Below are 17,179 nucleotides of genomic sequence, written 5' to 3'. Positions count from 1 at the left end.
TTCTTACTAGGCAGAGATAGTGAGAGACTTTGGGAGAGTTGCCCCAACAATGAGCAGCATCAACCGGCTCTTCATTCTGGTGTCCTGGTCAGGCCCTCAGCACAACCTGACTCACCTCCACACAAGTGTCCCGGTCAGGCCCCCAACACCACCCGACTCATCTCCAAACAAGTGTCCCTGTCAGGCCCCCAACACCACCCGACTCACCTCCATGCCAGTGTCCCTGTCAGGCCTTCGGCACCACCTGACTCATCCCCCTTGACATACCTTCCTGTGCTGACAACCCAGCTCATCTCCATACAAATGGTGACAGCGAAAAGAATGCTTGCGCATTAAGGGACATTGCACGTTCAGTGAGCCAAACCTGCACATGTCCAATGAAGTCTCAGCAAGGCCCATCTGCCCAGAATTATTTTGTTCTATTTATTTATTTACTTATTTCCACCCGGGAGTGGGGGGCGGGGTTTGCCAGTTGTTTGTTTCCAGTTGAATGAATTCCAGATCATGGAAATTTTACTGTATATAAAAATAAAGATATTCTCTAACTTTTAATGAACATATTGTGGAACATTTTACACTTTAAAATTTTTCTAATATAATTATCCATTTAGACATACCACCACCGAAACAGGCTCTTTCAGTCCATGAGCCCATGCCACCCAATTACACCCAATTGACCTACAACCCCCGCAGTACGTTTTGAACGATGGGATGAAATTGAAGCAGCCGGAGGAAACCCATACAGATACAGGGACAATGTACAAGCTCCTTCCAGAAAGTGTGGGATTCGGACCACAGTTTGCTGCAACAGCGTTGTGCTAACTGCCGTCCAGTAGAGTACAAAAATAATATTCTTGTTGAGCAATCCTAAATATGTTTTAACGACTTTCAAAGGAAATTGCTTGTTTCAATCATTTTTTTACTTCACTATTATTTGATCTTTATTTTTTAATTATGAAAGGAGATTGTGGGTCAAGCTCTCTGTTTTAAGTGCACTATTTTGGTTATAAAAGTTACCTCAATTTGATGTATCAAGAAACAAGTTAAAAAATTTCCTTAACATTTTGCACATACCAATACTTCCACTGTTAAGAAGAAGAAAAAGGAAGATGGAATGAGAGAGCACGTTACAGGTTGTGCCCGCAGTGAAGGTTATTACAAAATCAGTAAGAAGGACAAAGCCAAATACCTCAACATCAGTGGCACATTAGCTGATGAGCCACCAGCGGACACACAAGTAAGATTGCCGTTCAGAAAGGATGTCGTAGGATATATTTGAAATTGGGATTCTGATGACTAAATGTTCGTGTGATGCATTTTTGGGGAGCATGAATGGCCAGATAATATTGAATTCTGAAGCCACTTTAAAACTCATGTCAGTGTGTCTGTCATTCTATGTGGATGAAGGGTGGTTATCAACCATTTTGTACTTCTATTTAGATGTGGGAAGGTTAGATATATCAAAGCTATGCTGACTAAAATGATGCAATGTAAAGATGGGACTAAAAGAATAAATTGTTCTGCAATCATTTGGGTCAATGGCAAAAAGATAACTTTGCACTTTTTTTCTGAAGCCCGAATTGTGCTATCGTGTGGCTAGAAATCTAGTGCTTTTAGAGATTTTTCAGTTCCTTGTTTATATTTTGGTGTGGATTGTTTGGTTTTCCTATGTCTTTAAAAAAAAATTTATTGAGAGAAAAAAAATAAGTTTACGAAACTTCATAATGGACAGCAGTAGAGCTTAAATAACCTGCTCCCCTAATCCCATTCACAACATGTTACCAGTGTGATGTTTACTGGATATTACTTATTGGACCAAAGAAACTGGGACCCATGACAGGCCTTGTATTTTTCTGAGTAAATATAATTTAGGCTTGATTCTCAAGTAAAGCTGCCTGAGTGATTATGTAAAAACATCCATTCCAGTGAGCTGAGTGTTATGAAGCTTGCATGTTTTTATGTAGTTTTGTTTGTAATTGTGTCTTTTAATGATGCATGTTGTAACCAAGGAATATGGGGTATTGTAGAAAGAAATTGTGTATTCTGTGAGAAATAATTAACCAGTGTTACAAATGAGCAATGATGATCTCTGTTGCTGAGTGTCAGGGAGCATTCCTCTCTCACTTGTGATTAGTCACGTTCCTCCTCACGTGATTTGTTGAGCCAGTGTTCCTCGTTGTTCATTCTTTACAACTACTCTTCTAATTCCAGCGCAGGATAATACAGTTGCTCAATGGTTTCAGGGTCTTATTCTTGTATCCTGAGACAGTAATCATTTACCTCGACCATTAGATCTAGATAGGAAAAGGAACAAGAAGGAAGATGGGGATATTTCTACAACCACAAGACAATGTGGACAACTGTGGAATGCTATAGCAGGATGTAGAGTAGATGGAAAGATGAGCAGAGATTGACAGAAGGAATTTAATGCCAACAAGGATTAAATTGAGGATGTGCATTTTTGAAGTCAAGTAGGGGTAGGTCATGTGCAGTAAATGCTTGGGCCTTAAAGGATGAATGAACAGAGGGGTCTTGAGGTTTAAATCGAAAGCTCCCTGAAAGTCAGTGGTTCTCAACCTTTTTCTTTCCACTCACATACCACTTTAAGTATTCCCTATGCCATAGGTGCTCTGTGATTAGCAAGGGATTGCTTTAGGTGGTACATGGGTGGAAAGAAAAAGGTTGAAAACCGCTGTTTTAATCGTACCCAATTGACTCGTTATGTGCACAGTTTCATAGCTCCAAAGGAAACAGGCCAATGATGGTTTTTCTTAAGCAAAACATATTTCAGTAACAATTGGGCCCAGAGTAGTGGTTCTCAACCTTCCCTTCCCACTCACGTACCACCTTAAGCGATCCCTTACTAATCACAGAGCACCGATAGCAAAGGGATTACTCAAAGTGGTACGTGAGCGAAAAGGGAAAAAGGTTGAGAACCACTGGTGTATGTGTTATCACAGGTAGATAGGGTGGTAAAGAAGGCATGTCAGAGCATAGCATGTGATTGTTGGACATTATGGTGCAACTTTACAATATTATAAAATGACCTGGAAAACGTATTAGTAAACTAATTATCAAACCTTTTCACATTTGATGTATGGGCAATAAAAAGATGATGTACATGATTTAATGCCGGCGGTAGCAAAAAGACTTAAATATCAATAATGTTTCGCACAGGGGATGAGTATTCCAGCCCAGCCTCATGCTTCCACTCGAGCAGGCTCCGAACGGCGATCAGAACAGCGCCGACTCCTGTCGTCCTTCATGGGGGGCTTACCTGCTGACAGCGATCTCCTTAAATTTAATCAGCTGAAGGTTTGTGGTTGCAGTTCCACTTATTCTGATTCTAAAGTTTTGTTTTCCTTATCCAGCAGTTCAAATACATCAGCAATTTTTCTGTCACTAGATGTGCTCATTCTTATTAAGACAGGACTGGCTTTGTTCTTGTGTTAATTTATTTAAGCTACTTGAATTATTTGCAGAAATTATGAGTAGCCAACTGCATGGAAAATCTATCCTGATGTTTGAATCACACAAGATAATGAACAGTATTCAGTTTTCTTTTCTTCTTTCTCCTGAAGACCTTGAGTTATTTTGCTCGGGTATGGTTTCTTGGGAATATCCTCTGGGTCTTGGTCTAATATTGTTCCCAGGCTCGTAACCTGCAGGTTTAAGCAGAAAAATCTATTTTCACTGTATGATTAAAAATTATATCGCATGCTATCAGAAACCCTTCCAACCATCCCCTTTCCTCAAATACATTCCCTATCTAATACCCTGTTGTGTGGAAAGATCTTTAATAAAACACGCAAGGGGATCGCCAAAGGGTTAGCACACACTAATCACAAAACACAGTATAATAAGTCATATCAAACTGAACACCACCGATACTAGCAATTTCATACTGACATAACAACCAAGGGTTACGATATGCTACCTGCCATTCCTTGTCTAACGTGCGCATGGCTCCTATGCTATCAAACAGCCCCGATCCCTATTTAGTGCATACCTTACCAACAACTTCTCCAGCGTTCTCCACAGTTCACGACCTGGACTGGACCAGGATTTGTCTCAGGACCGAAGAAAAAGAGATATTCCACATAGTGGACTTTATTGTACAGTAAGCTGAAGGGTCTGGTCCAGGTAATCACTAAGTGATTTAAAGGGGCCAATGGTCAGGTGTACGCTAATGGGTCGGCGGATTCCAACCTTGATTGGCAGGTGATGCAACTTCCAACTAGGCTCCAGCCGGAGAGGTAACATGGCCTTCCACAATCCACAATACATTCCACCACTTGGAAGTCACACCATTTGCCAAGCATTAAAAAAGATAAAATCATTATTACAAAAAAAGAAATGTGAATAAAGGGACAGACACCACAGACGGGTGAAGGTATTGCTTCGGAAAATGACAATGGCCCCACCGACTGCCCACAGACCGAAAGGGTCATTGTTCTCCCCATGGAGTGTCGTGGTACAGGAAATGGCCCCCATCTGTTTTATTTTTTGTACGCCACTAACTTTCATATGTGGTCTCGTGGACTTGCCCAGGATGTATGTGCAACACATCTCACCAACAACACCAGTGGTTCCATCTTCATTTGCGAGCAGGTCATCTGGCTTTTCCCTTAATCCAAAGTACCACACCCCTTTCTTTGGCTAGGGTGGCCATCCTACCGTATTCTCCCCCGTCATTTGAAGGCACGCATCCCACATGACCACTGCCGTGGGAAGCCAGGGGCCAGCCTGGCAGGCGTGCATCCAGGGCGTGCCAGTATTGCCGGACTGCAGACTGTTGGTTGTCTTGTGCCAGGATGTTGTTCCTGCACGCATTCCCACAGGATTGCTTGGACCAGTGCTAATTGAACTAGGTGCACCACATTGCCCAGGTGTGCTCCCTCTGCTGACTCACTGGGAGAGCCAGGACTGCATGTGTGCCAAATTTTATGGAGGGGAAAAAGAAACCAGTTCCCGAAGCACCGACCCCACGAAGGATTATTGGAAGTGAGGTGGTAAAGTGGTGAGGGCTGTGGAAGAGCACCGTCAATACCGAAACATTTTACATTAAAACATCCATGCATACAGTTCCCGCAGCTGTCATTGAGTGGGGCCGGCGTAGGTGAAAATCCCTCAGCTGCATAATCTTGGCACAAGCTGAACACAGGAAGGATTTTTATTAAAACACACAAGGGGATCGCAGCAGGGATACACACACTAGTACTCTCAATCGCACAACCCATTATAATCAGTCACATCAGGCTCAGCACCTACTGATACTAGCAACTGTGTACAGACTTGTAACCAAAGATTACAATACGCTACCCACCATTTCTTGTCTAACCTGGGCACAGCTCCAATGCTATCTAACAGCCCCAATCCCTGTGCACACCGTTGACCACAGTTTGTGACCTGCAGTAGCACAGGATTTGTCTCAGGACCGAAAAGCAAAGAGAAGGATGGTTGGTAGGCTTTATAATACAGAAAGCTGGAGAGTCTGGGTGAATAAAAGGGCCAATTGTCAGGTGTGCAGTAATGGGTGGGGGGTGAGTCCAACCTTAATGGTAGATGATGGAACTTCCGTCTAGGTTCCGGACCGAGCGGTCACGTGACCCTCCACGATCCACATTCTCACCAGGTTCCAGACGGAGAGGCCATGTGACCCTCCACGATCCACATTCTCACCTGGTTCCAGACGGAGAGGCCACGTGACCCTCCACGATCCACACTACATACCCCCACTGTCTTGGCTGAGATTCCTTAATAGCATTGATATAGAGCCCCCCAAGTCTTTGTCTGTATTATCCTGCTCAGCCCCTTTTGAAGCTTCTCAATATTTCTGGTTCCTTTCCCTCAAAACACGGATTTGAAAAGGAAAAACATAATTGTAAAAATGACAAATGATCAAGGCGTTTTCATTGGTATGATTTTCTATGTCTAAAATGTTGTTGGTAGGTAGTAAACAATATTTCCACATTCTGTAAACACTGTTTTACCAAATGATACTTACAGAAGGCTAAATAATTTATGTTGAGCCTAATCTTTCTTCAACTTGTCCCATTTCTGTGCAGTTCCGAAAGAAGAAGCTGAGATTCTCCAAAAGTCATATCCACGAATGGGGACTTTTTGCTATGGAGCCCATTGCAGCTGATGAGATGGTCATTGAATATGTTGGACAAAACATTCGACAGGTAACAAACATTTCCTGCCTATTGTTTGCTTTATGGTGACGCCTTTGTTCAGGGATGGGATTCAAAAGCTGAAGGCACAGCCAGCAATGATGGAGCGATTAAGATCAGATGTGCAAGACCAGAATTCAAGGAGAACACAAATGTTGGGTATACAGCACCTGATGTAGATTGTAGCTGTGGAAAGGTTTGGGAACAGTTATAAAACTGATACAAGATAGGATGGTGAAGAAAGCTTATGGTAGTTGGCCTTTATAAATCAGAGCATTGAGTCTAGGAGCTGGGATGTTACATCAAAATTGAACAAGGTATTGGTGAGGCCAAACTTGGAATATTGTGTACAGTTTTGGTCACCAAAGATATCAACAAATTGGAGAGAGTGCAAAGAAGATTTACTAGAATGTTGCCGGGGTTAAAGGGTCTAAGTTATAGGGAAAGGATAAATAAGTTAAGTCTTTATTCTTTGGAGTGCAGAAGGTTGAGAGGGGGATTTTATGGAGATATTTAAAATTATGAGGGGTATAGATAGAGTTGTCATGGAGAGGCATTTTCCTTTAAAAAAAAAAGGGGGAGATACAAGTGAGATGACATGAATTGAGAGTTAGGGGACAAAAGTTTAGAGGAAACATGCGGGAGGCTTCTTTACTCAGAGTGCTGGGTGTGTGGACCAACCTTCCAGACGAAGTGGGGGAGGCAGACTCAATATTAGCATTTAAGGTGAAGTTGGATATGTATATAGACGGGAAAGGAATGGAAGGTTACGGGTTGAGTGTAGGTCAGTGGGGTTAGGTGGGAAAAAGTGTTTGGTAGACTAGAAGGGCCAAGTTGGCCTGTTTCTATGATGTAATAGATATATGGTTACATATGGTTTGAAAACCAAACTCTGTGAGACTGTAAGCTAAAGGTGAAGGGTGATCAGGATACTGGCAGAAATCTGGAAAGCGTTCAGGTGCATTCAGGAGGTCAGCTGGATAAATATCAGAATAATTGAGTCTAAGATGAGATTCCAGCAATAGATGACCAGAAGCAGGCAGAGACAGGCGATGGTGGGGATGCAGCCAGAAGCTTACTTTGGAATCATGTCACTTAGCTAGATTCTCATTGACTTGGTTCATGCTCACAAAGTGGCCAAGTAAAGGAATAGGTGAGTGAGTGGCCAGGGAACAGGATTTGTGGTGAGCAGTAAAAACATTGGTTTGGTGTAAAGCTTTTCCATTGATAGTCTATTTCACAATTCTATTTATGGGCATAATCGGAGACAACAGTAGTTTCTTTCAACCCCCCCCCCACTAAGCTTTGTGGTTTAGATTGTGAAGAAAATGTGTTACTTGCTTCAGATGATGGGGGATGTAGCAGTGAGGAGTTGGTGATGGAGAAAGAGTCAATGGGGAAGATTGTTTGTAAATGGATTTACCTTCCAGATGAGACCTGCATCAATGTTTGAAGTTTGTGCCATGCACTGGCCTTGTAATTGTGGTAGAATCTTACATATGTGGCATTAAAGTTGGTGTGTTCTGTTTGACATTGTTGAGTACATGGGATCTGAGGCACATTGGCAAATTGGATCCAAAATTAGCTTGGTAATGGAGGTACAAGTGGAAGGATGCTTTTCTGATTAGAAATTTGCAGCAAGTGGTGTACCCAGTGATTCAGCAAGTGGTGTACCCCAGTGATTCAGTAAGTGGCGTACCCCCGTGATTCAGCAAGTGGCGTACCCCCGTGATTCAGCAAGTGGTGTACCCCAGTGATTTAGCAAGTGGCGTACCCCAGTGATTCAGCAAGTGGCGTACCCCAGTGATTCAGTAAGTGGCGTACCCCCCCATATTCAGCGTGGCGTACCCCAGTGATTCAGTAAGAGGTGTACCCCAGTGATTTAGCAAGTGGTGTACCCCAGTGATTCAGCAAGTGGCGTACCCCCGTGATTCAGCAAGTGGCGTACCCCAGTGATTCAGCAAGTGGCGTACCCCAGTGATTCAGCAAGTGGCGTACCCCAGTGATTCAGCAAGCAGTGTACCCAGTGATTCAGCAAGTGGCGTACCCCAGTGATTCAGCAAGCAGTGTACCCAGTGATTCAGCAAGCGGTGTACCCCAGTGATTCAGCAAGCAGTGTACCCAGTGATTCAGCAAGCGGTGTACCCCAGTGATTCAGCAAGCGGTGTACCCCAGTGATTAGTGCTGGGCATTTTGCTGTTTGTGATGGATATTAATAACTTTGATGTGTGAATATAGAATATAATGTTTGTGGATGACACACAAATTGGTGATGGTGTTGTTAATTATGAGGAAGGCTACAGCAGACGGAATGTTGCACTGAGGGTGGCCAGATAGAATTTCATTCTGAAGTAGGAAGTGATGCATTTTGGAGAGTAAACTAGGGGAAGGACATGGACGGTGAATTGAGGTTCAAGTCCAGAGCTTCCTAAAAAACAGTAACAATAGAGCTGTGATGAAGGCAAAGGGAATGCTTCTGTTCATAAGTTGAGGCATAGAATGTAAACGTTGGGTCATTATGTGGCAGCTTTACAAAAATTCTTGTTGGGCAGTACTTGAAGTATTGTATACTGTTCGGGTCGCCCTGCTGTAGGCAGGATGTAATTGAACTGGAGAGAGTGCAGAGGAGATTTCACCAGGAAAGCAGGACTTCAGACATGGAATGGGCTGGAGCAAAGGAGATTGAGGGGTGAGCTAATCCAGTCTAAAATTATAAAAGCCATAAATAATGTAGATAACCTTTTTTTGCTTCATACCTGCATCAAAAACAATGGAGCACAGCTTTAGGGTGAGAGGAAAGGATATGACGAGAGATTTGCTTTACACAGAGTGGTTAATATCTGGAACACACTGCCAGAAGAGGCGGTGCAATCAGATATAATCATTATGTATTTTTAATAATTTTTTACACTGTGAACCATATCAACCAAAATATATACAAACGTTTCTCATTAAATATACACAGTGGCATTTTCTCCCTTTTTTCCCCCCTACCTTCCCTCCCCACCTTTCCACTCCCCTCCAAGACCAATAAATATTCAACATATACAATACAATAAAACAATGTCTTCACACAATGAAAAATAAACAAGAAAAATGCATCATCTGCTTTTACACACTGAATGTAGTTGTTTTGTCTTCTTATCATTTTCATTTTAGGGGGTGGAGGTCCGAGGCAAGCTCTCTCTGTTATGTTCCATGTATGGTTCCCAAATTTGTTCAAACATTGTGACTTTATTTTTTAAGTTATATTTTTTTTTCCAGTGGAATACATTTATTCATTTCCATGTACCATTGCTGTATTCTCAGGCTCTCCTGACGTTATACATTTTTTTCCTCCTGCTAAGGCTATCATAATGAATCTTTTTTCCACTTTATCCAATTTGAGGCCTAATTCATTACTTCTTATGTTACTTAAAAGAAAGATCTCTGGATTTTTTGGTATGTTATTTTTTGTGATTTTATTTAATATCTGATTTAGATCTTCCCAAAACATATTCACTTTGTATATCCCTAAATTGCATGTATTGTTGTTCCCATTTCCTTCTTACATCTATCTGATAATGTTGGATCCCATTCTTTTAAATTTTGAGGAGTGATATGTAACCTGTGTAACCAATTATACTGTATCATGCGTAACCTTGTGTTTATTATATTCTTCATAGTTCCAGAACATAACTTTTCCCATGCTTCATTTTTTATCTTTATGTTTAAATCCTTTTCCCACTTTTGTTTAGGTTTATAGCTTATTTCATCATTTTCCTTATCTTGCAGCTTAATGTACATGTTCATTATAAATCTTTTAATTATCATTGTGTCTGTAATCACATATTCAAAGCTGCTTCCTTCTGGTAATCTCAGTCTGTTTCCCAATTTATCCTTTAAATAAGCTTTCAGTTGGTGATATACAAACATTGTATTCCATGAGTTATTCCATATTTGTACTTCAACTGTTCAAATGTTAATAAATTATTTCCCAAAAAACATTTTTCTATTCTTTTGATTCCTTTTCTCTCTCATTCTCTAAAGGAAAGGTTATCTATTGTAAAAGGGATTAATGGGTTTTGTGTCAATAACAATTTTGGTATTTAGTAATTCGTTTTTTTCCTTTCTAAGTGGATCTTCTTCCATATATTAAGTAAATGATGCAGTACTGGTGAGCCTTTATATTGCACCAGCTTTTCATCCCACTTATTAAAGTATATGTTCCGGTAATATAATCATTATGTTTAAGAGGCATTCAGACAGGTGTTTGAATAGGCCAGGCTTAGAAAGATACAAACCTCTTGTGGGTAACTGGCGCAAGGGCAAAAGGGTTAGCATGGATGTGGCAGACCAAAAACCTGTTTCAGTCTGTTCTATTCTTTAACTATTATCTTGGTTCATACATAAACAAATAAGAGCTTAGACCAGAAAGTGGTGGTGCAGGAGCCTGGAAGAAACATCATTTTGGGTATTTCTGATAGAATCAGTCACAATTGAAACATATTAAAAAAATGTTCTATTTGATAACCAGCATATACAATTCATTCTTTTACCATTTAACAAGTGGCGTTGAAGATTTTAGATGACCTGCTTTGATTGCTGTATTTTTATGGAAAACTTCCCAGTATATAATTTTAAGTGATGGTTGTTCCAGTGGCTAGATCTTGACTTTTAAAAATAACTTGCATATAGGAACATAGGAAGTAGGAACAGGAGTAGGCCAAAAATGGCCCATCGAGCCTGCTCCGCCATTCAATACGATCATGGCTGATCTAATTTATGACCTAACTCCACCTACCTGCCTTCTCCCCATATCCCCTAATTCCTCTAACATGTAACAATTTACCTAACCGAATTTTAAATATGTTTAATGAAGCAGCCTCAACCACTTATCTGGTTAGAGAATTCCAAACATTCACCACTCTCTGGGAAAAACTATTTTTCCTCATCTCTGTCCTAAATCTACTCCCCCGAATCTTGAGACTGTGTCCTCTCATTTTAGTTTCCCCGGCCAGCTCAAAAAATCTTCCTACATCTATCCTATTCATACCCTTCATAATCCTATATGTTTACATTGTATATACATTGGCTTTGCAGGTTATCTGGAAAATCGGTGTGCTTTGCACATTGAATATGTAATGTTCTTGAATGTGGGATGAAAATTCCATTAGCCAAACACAACCTACTGAAGGAGCTCGATGGGTTGAGCAGCATCAGTGGGAGGAGACGAATTCTCACCGTTCTAATCTCTCTTGATGAAGGGTTCTAGTCTGAACCACTGACCATTCTTTTTCTGCCACTTGGCATGCTGAGTTCCTCCAGCAGTTGTATTTTGCTCCAGGTGGCAGCATCTGGTGTGGCCCATTGAAAATTCATCACTTTATTTGGTTTTATTTCCCTTCAGGTTATCGCAGACATGCGAGAAAAACGATATGAAGATGAGGGAATTGGAAGTAGCTATATGTTCAGGGTGGACCATGATTCCATTATAGATGCCACAAAATGTGGCAATTTTGCCAGATTTATCAACCACAGTTGCAATGTAAGTATTTACCTTGGGTGGATTTTTAAAGATATTTTATCATCTTACCAAAATATTGAATTGAATATAGATTAGAAGGCAAAAGCTGCACCAAATGATCAGTCACTTGCTTTTTACAAGCTCTAATAAACTTTGAAATATGAACAAAAATGCCAGAGAACTTCATCAGGCCAGCGGCACCTGGGATTTGCTGAGCTGACGGGCAGCATCTTCCTGGAGAGGCCAACCACTTGGAGTTGCTGCCTGCGTGGAGTTACTGCAGCTTCAGCCCACTCTCTACTGGGCCAGATGGCAGAGGTAAACCCAGGACAGAGTCTCCATGCTGACTTGGCCTCAGACAGGGAATCCACCTGGAATGGCCTACACAATATTTTGTCAGTCAACAAAACTGGCGACACAGCTTGTGATGCGTCAAAGGTTGTCATTGATTTCCACTGATTAAAAAAATTTTGGACATCAGAGGCATTTAAAAAATGTTATTTTTCATTTTTTTTTAATAAATATACATAGTAAAATCTTCAATTTCACAATATTTAAACTTTTTCATACAAAAACCAAAGAAAAAACCCCTCCCCCCTTACAAAATATAAAACTACACACTGTCAGAGCTCACTCTTACACTATCCATTTTAAAAAATCTATAAAAGTATTTATGTGGGGAAATCGCATCTGTTTATATTGTAACAACATCTGTTATCATCATTAATATAATTGGGCCCCTATATCATGCAAATGTGGTTGCCATACTTGACAAATATATCATACTTGTTTTTGGATGTATGTAATTTTCTCCATAGGTATATCACTGTCCATCTCTGCAGTCCATCGTGCTATGAGTAAGGGAGAGTCAGACTTCCAAGTAATTGCAATACACTTTTTAGCCACTGCTAAAGCTACTTTGACAAACAAAATTTGGAATTTAGTTAATTTATTACAACACATCAGAGGCATTTAAAAAGTATTGGCACTGAAAAACATTTACTGAGAAGAAAAAAAATATACAAAGAAACAAAGCTCTAAATGCTGAAAGCTAAAATGGCAGCTGCTTTTCTTGGAAAATGGAATATTGCATTTATTTGGGTGGCTTGCAAATCTGAACCCGTTAATTTTTAACTGAGCTAAGCTACAGGAATATCTAACACATCAGGAGTCAACCTAATTTTTTTAATATACATGAATTCTCAATTCAATAATGATCTAAAGAAAATGTTTAATGGATATTTTGTACTCATTCAGAGTAGAGAATATCCATAATCTACGGTGTGTAGTCTTCTTGTAAAGAAATATTATTGCCAGCACCAAGGATAATAAGGACTTGTAATCTTGGCATAAAAAGAAACAAACTCCATTTCAAAGGGACTGGTCCTATCTAATTGTCATTTTTTTTTGTCCTCTGTTATCAGCCTAATTGCTACGCTAAAGTCATTACAGTGGAATCGCAAAAGAAGATAGTGATTTATTCCAAGCAACAAATAAATGTGAATGAGGAGATCACGTATGACTACAAATTCCCCATTGAAGATGTGAAAATTCCATGTCTGTGTGGTGCAGAACACTGTAGAGGTACCCTCAATTGAAAGGGTCTAGATCGAGATGCTCTATTTGAGAGCAGTCACCCATATGTGGTTGCACTTGCCAAACCAACAATTCGCACTTCTGCTGAACCTAAAGCTAAAATACACAATGAGTGTAGGGACTGCATTTAGGATTCAGGTGCTCTTCCTCTGGAAAGAAAGGTGTTTACCACTTTGTGTCACGGTTAACTAGTAGAATACTAGTTCTTCACCCCCAGGTCCTTGCAATGTAGCAAAGGGCCCCACTCTTCCTTCTGCCTAAGTTAATGCTGCTATTTTTTCTTTGAATTTCTTTTCTTTATATTAAAATAAACAGAAAATGGGAAGAAGTGGCCATTGAATACTTGAAAAGGTTTATGGTTTGCAGCTCAAATATACATTTCTATGAAGGTAATTAAAGTAGTTGGTGGGAATTTGTGGCCTCAACGGTAGCATCACGTGCATCTAGTCTAAGTTTGGTGCTTTTACTTTTGAAATGCTTTATTCCCCTTTCCTCCCCAAATTTTGATGATAACAAATTTGCAATTTGTAGATATGCTGGCTTAGCAACTTTTTTTCAAAACAATTTTGTGCTAATGCACTAGGGTTTGGCCTAAGGAGGCTTTGTGCACTATTCGCTTTTAGACTTGCACGTGACTTTTGGTATTCACTTTCTCTGTACAAAATTCCACGGTTTTTTTGTGCTGTAGTGGGTATCCCTAATGAGGAGAGTGTTCTTCCTATTGTTTATATTGTACAAAGTCATTTCTAGCTACAAGAAAAAAAAATTCAAAAAAAACTTTGTAACCTCTGACGGAATTTTCACAACAAATTTCATTTATAATTTTTTTGTGAAGTTTTCAGGGATCATTTCAAACATGTAACCATTTTAAAAACAAACAAAAAATTTTTGAGATCAATTTGCATCTTGTACATATTGCACCCAGGTTTCTCCTCTCTGAACATTGTTTCTTGTAGAAACATATCCTTTCAAATAAGAAGAATTTTGCTGGTTCCTTTGTACTTCAAAAGCTTGTAAATAATTTATTAAGAAAGTGAATATTGTAATTTGAGTTGTTAAAATACAGCTCTAACTCGAGGAGGCAAATTTAAAAAAAAATGTTTAACAATGAGCTGGTAGCAAATTTTTCAGCTTGTGTCAAGCTTTGTATCATGTAAATTCTGTATAAATATTACCTCTATCAATTACCTAGATTTATTGGAAGCATTAAGGAATACAGTGAAAATGTTAAAAGGTCAGGCTTTTTCATCTCTGATACCTACTGTGCAAATTGTATTTATTTGGAGGAAGAAAGGAGTGTACAGAAATTAGGAAAATGGCATATCTTGTATGTGTGTTAGCCAAGCATAAACTGGATATCAAAATTTTTTTTTCTTCCAATATCCATTATACTATTTTCTCAAACACTGTAAGGGACATGGTACCTAATAAAGGGTTATTATTTAAAAAAACTAGCTCATTTGCTTTTTTTTGTCCTAAAATTATATAGATGCTTTTATTTTAACCCTTTAATTCATTGATAGGTTCCCAGATTTAATTCAGTTGCTTTTTAGACATATCCCCATCAGAAGCACAAATAAGTTATAATTTCTGATTGAAATCATTACCGGCAAAGAAATATATATTTATTCATACATCTATGATGTTTCTATAGCTTTCCTATCTCTTTTCATCAGTCTTTAACACTTGACCCAATGCAATGTCTTCATTACTTTGCTTGGTACAAGCTGTTGAGTGACTGTAACTGGGAAGAGGTGTGTGGAAGGGTTAAACCTGCAAGGGTTCTTCCCCCCCCCCCCCTCAGGGAAGTGAGGATGGGGGAAACGTGGTTAATTTCAGAAGGGTCTGTGTGAAAAGGGTTGGAAAACAAGAAATATACATGTTAGGCCTAGGTTTTTCTTTCATTATACAGTTTCTGCTTTGGTGATGTGGGGATTACTTTGTGCTTGCAACTTTCCAGGTGGAATCAAATGAATTTGAGTGTTTTGTTTTGTGCAAATAGAAACTGCGTTGTGTTTCATTTTGATGAAAGTGAAACTGTTCTGTGGTTGTGTTTGACTTGTAAATATTTCTTCATATTTTTGTGAATTCATTACTATGTAACAATGTATGATAGTACCTTTTATAAAGCAATCCATAAATATACTGACCTTTTCTTACAGATAAACTGAATGTTGTCATTTCTTTTGCGGGAAAATTATTCCACACTTTGCGATTTGAGCATTTAGGATTGGTTTAACTTGACTTCTATTTATAATAATCTCTTGAATCAAATTTATTGAATTTCACTTTTCAAATTTAATTCTAGAAAGACCGCATGATAACAAGTCCTTTCAGCTCACAAGCCCATGCCTCCCAAACCTAACAATTAACCTACAAACCCCATACATTTTTAGAGCTTGGGAGGAAACCTGAAGGAAATCTGTGGAGTTACAGAAAGTACAATGTCCTTGCAGACAGCACTGGATGCAAACCTGGGTTGCAGGCCCTGTAATAGAGTTGCTTGAGCTCTTTTGCTATTCACTGTGTATGACAATCAATCCGAGCCTCTCTATCCATGTGCCAATTAGAAAAGCTGCTTTCAACAACACCGCAAGACCAGATAATGAGGAATATATCATTTCCTCAATTAAATTACCTCTGTAGATGAGCAAGAAAAGCAAAATGAAGACATGGAGCTACAGCAGATTTCAGACTGGACGCCATGTGACACCAGTAAAATAATTGAAGGGAAAAAAACATTTAAGTTTGCTTTTTGTGATTTTAAAAAATGCTACCACATCAACAGACAGAAAACTCAAAAGATTCAGTCAATTTAAAATGGAGAAATCTGTAAATTGATTTTAATGGTTCACATTTCATCATTGAATTACAAATTATTCATGGATTTAAAATTCTGTAATAATCCACAGAGAGGTTTTTTTTTTTTTTAAATTTTTTTATTTTTCACACCATAAATCACATTAGCCATGATATACACTATTTCTTTTCACACATATACAGTGACTTTTTCTCCCCCCCCCCTTTCCTCCCAAACCACCCCCCCACCCCCCCCTCTCATCCATTTTAGGTATACAATCTAGGTTGCATTAAGCCAGTCAGACAATGTTGTCATTCAACAAAATTACACCAGAAATTCTACTGAGTCCATTCTTTTCTTTCCTTCTCCTTCCATCAACTTAGGTAATGTTTGTCCCCGGTAGGTTTTCGCTATTGTATTTAATGTAAGGCTCCTATACTTGTTCGAATATTTCAATATTATTTCTTAACCAATATGTTATTTTTTCTAATGGAATACATTTATTCATTTAAATTTGGTAGTTTCTTCCTTTTAATTTGGTTATGTATTCCATTAATATTTAAAGACATATAGTTCAGCGTAGCCCTTTTATATTTTGTTTATCTTCTCTTTCCGTTTTTCCATCATTACCTTTCCTCCTTTTCCATTTCTGTTTTCTTATTTTCAACTCTTTATAAGACAACATTCCTACAACATCTAACATTTTCCTTATTCTCCTATTTCTATCTTATTTATCCCCAATCTCCCCTTCACCTCCTGAGTTGTCCTTTATCCCTTGTCGGACAACCACATCTCCCCTCTCCATTTGGATTTGCGAATCCACTCGCAAGCGTCAACTGATTTTGCAGTGACCGCTATTTCCCCCCACCCCGCCTCCCCCAGAAAAGATTTCACTTTTCATATGTCACAAAGGTCCCTCTTTTAATTCCCTCCTTATTCTCTCCATTCCATTACCTTCCCTTATTAATTCTTGTCTATACTATCTATATTTTCCTCTAAGTACAGATACATTCATGTATGCTCATTGTCTCTATTCACTCTTATACCTCTTTACCTGCATACATATCAATCGTGATCATTTTTACTCTCATTACCCGTCTT

The 17,179-nt window shown here is 39.2% G+C and overlaps 1 protein-coding gene across 1 annotated transcript in view; it reads left to right on the top strand.

Moving 5' to 3' along the window:
* setd1ba (SET domain containing 1B, histone lysine methyltransferase a) overlaps positions 1–15,432 on the top strand; it is a 180,535-nt gene extending 165,103 nt beyond the window's left edge. Inside the window, exons 14-18 of the mRNA XM_069933285.1 lie at positions 1,074–1,237; positions 3,178–3,315; positions 6,069–6,188; positions 11,566–11,703; positions 13,107–15,432. Coding sequence (XP_069789386.1) covers positions 1,074–1,237; positions 3,178–3,315; positions 6,069–6,188; positions 11,566–11,703; positions 13,107–13,280 — 734 coding nt within the window. The 3' untranslated portion in view covers positions 13,281–15,432. The remainder of the gene's footprint in view (positions 1–1,073; positions 1,238–3,177; positions 3,316–6,068; positions 6,189–11,565; positions 11,704–13,106) is intronic.
* The last annotated feature ends 1,747 nt before the right edge of the window (positions 15,433–17,179 follow it).

Source organism: Narcine bancroftii, chromosome 4 (assembly GCF_036971445.1).
Source record: "Narcine bancroftii isolate sNarBan1 chromosome 4, sNarBan1.hap1, whole genome shotgun sequence".
In the NCBI taxonomy this organism is placed as follows: domain Eukaryota; kingdom Metazoa; phylum Chordata; class Chondrichthyes; order Torpediniformes; family Narcinidae; genus Narcine; species Narcine bancroftii.
The sequence above is the reverse complement of the archived record's forward strand: the minus strand, read 5'-3'. Positions and strand labels throughout refer to the sequence as shown.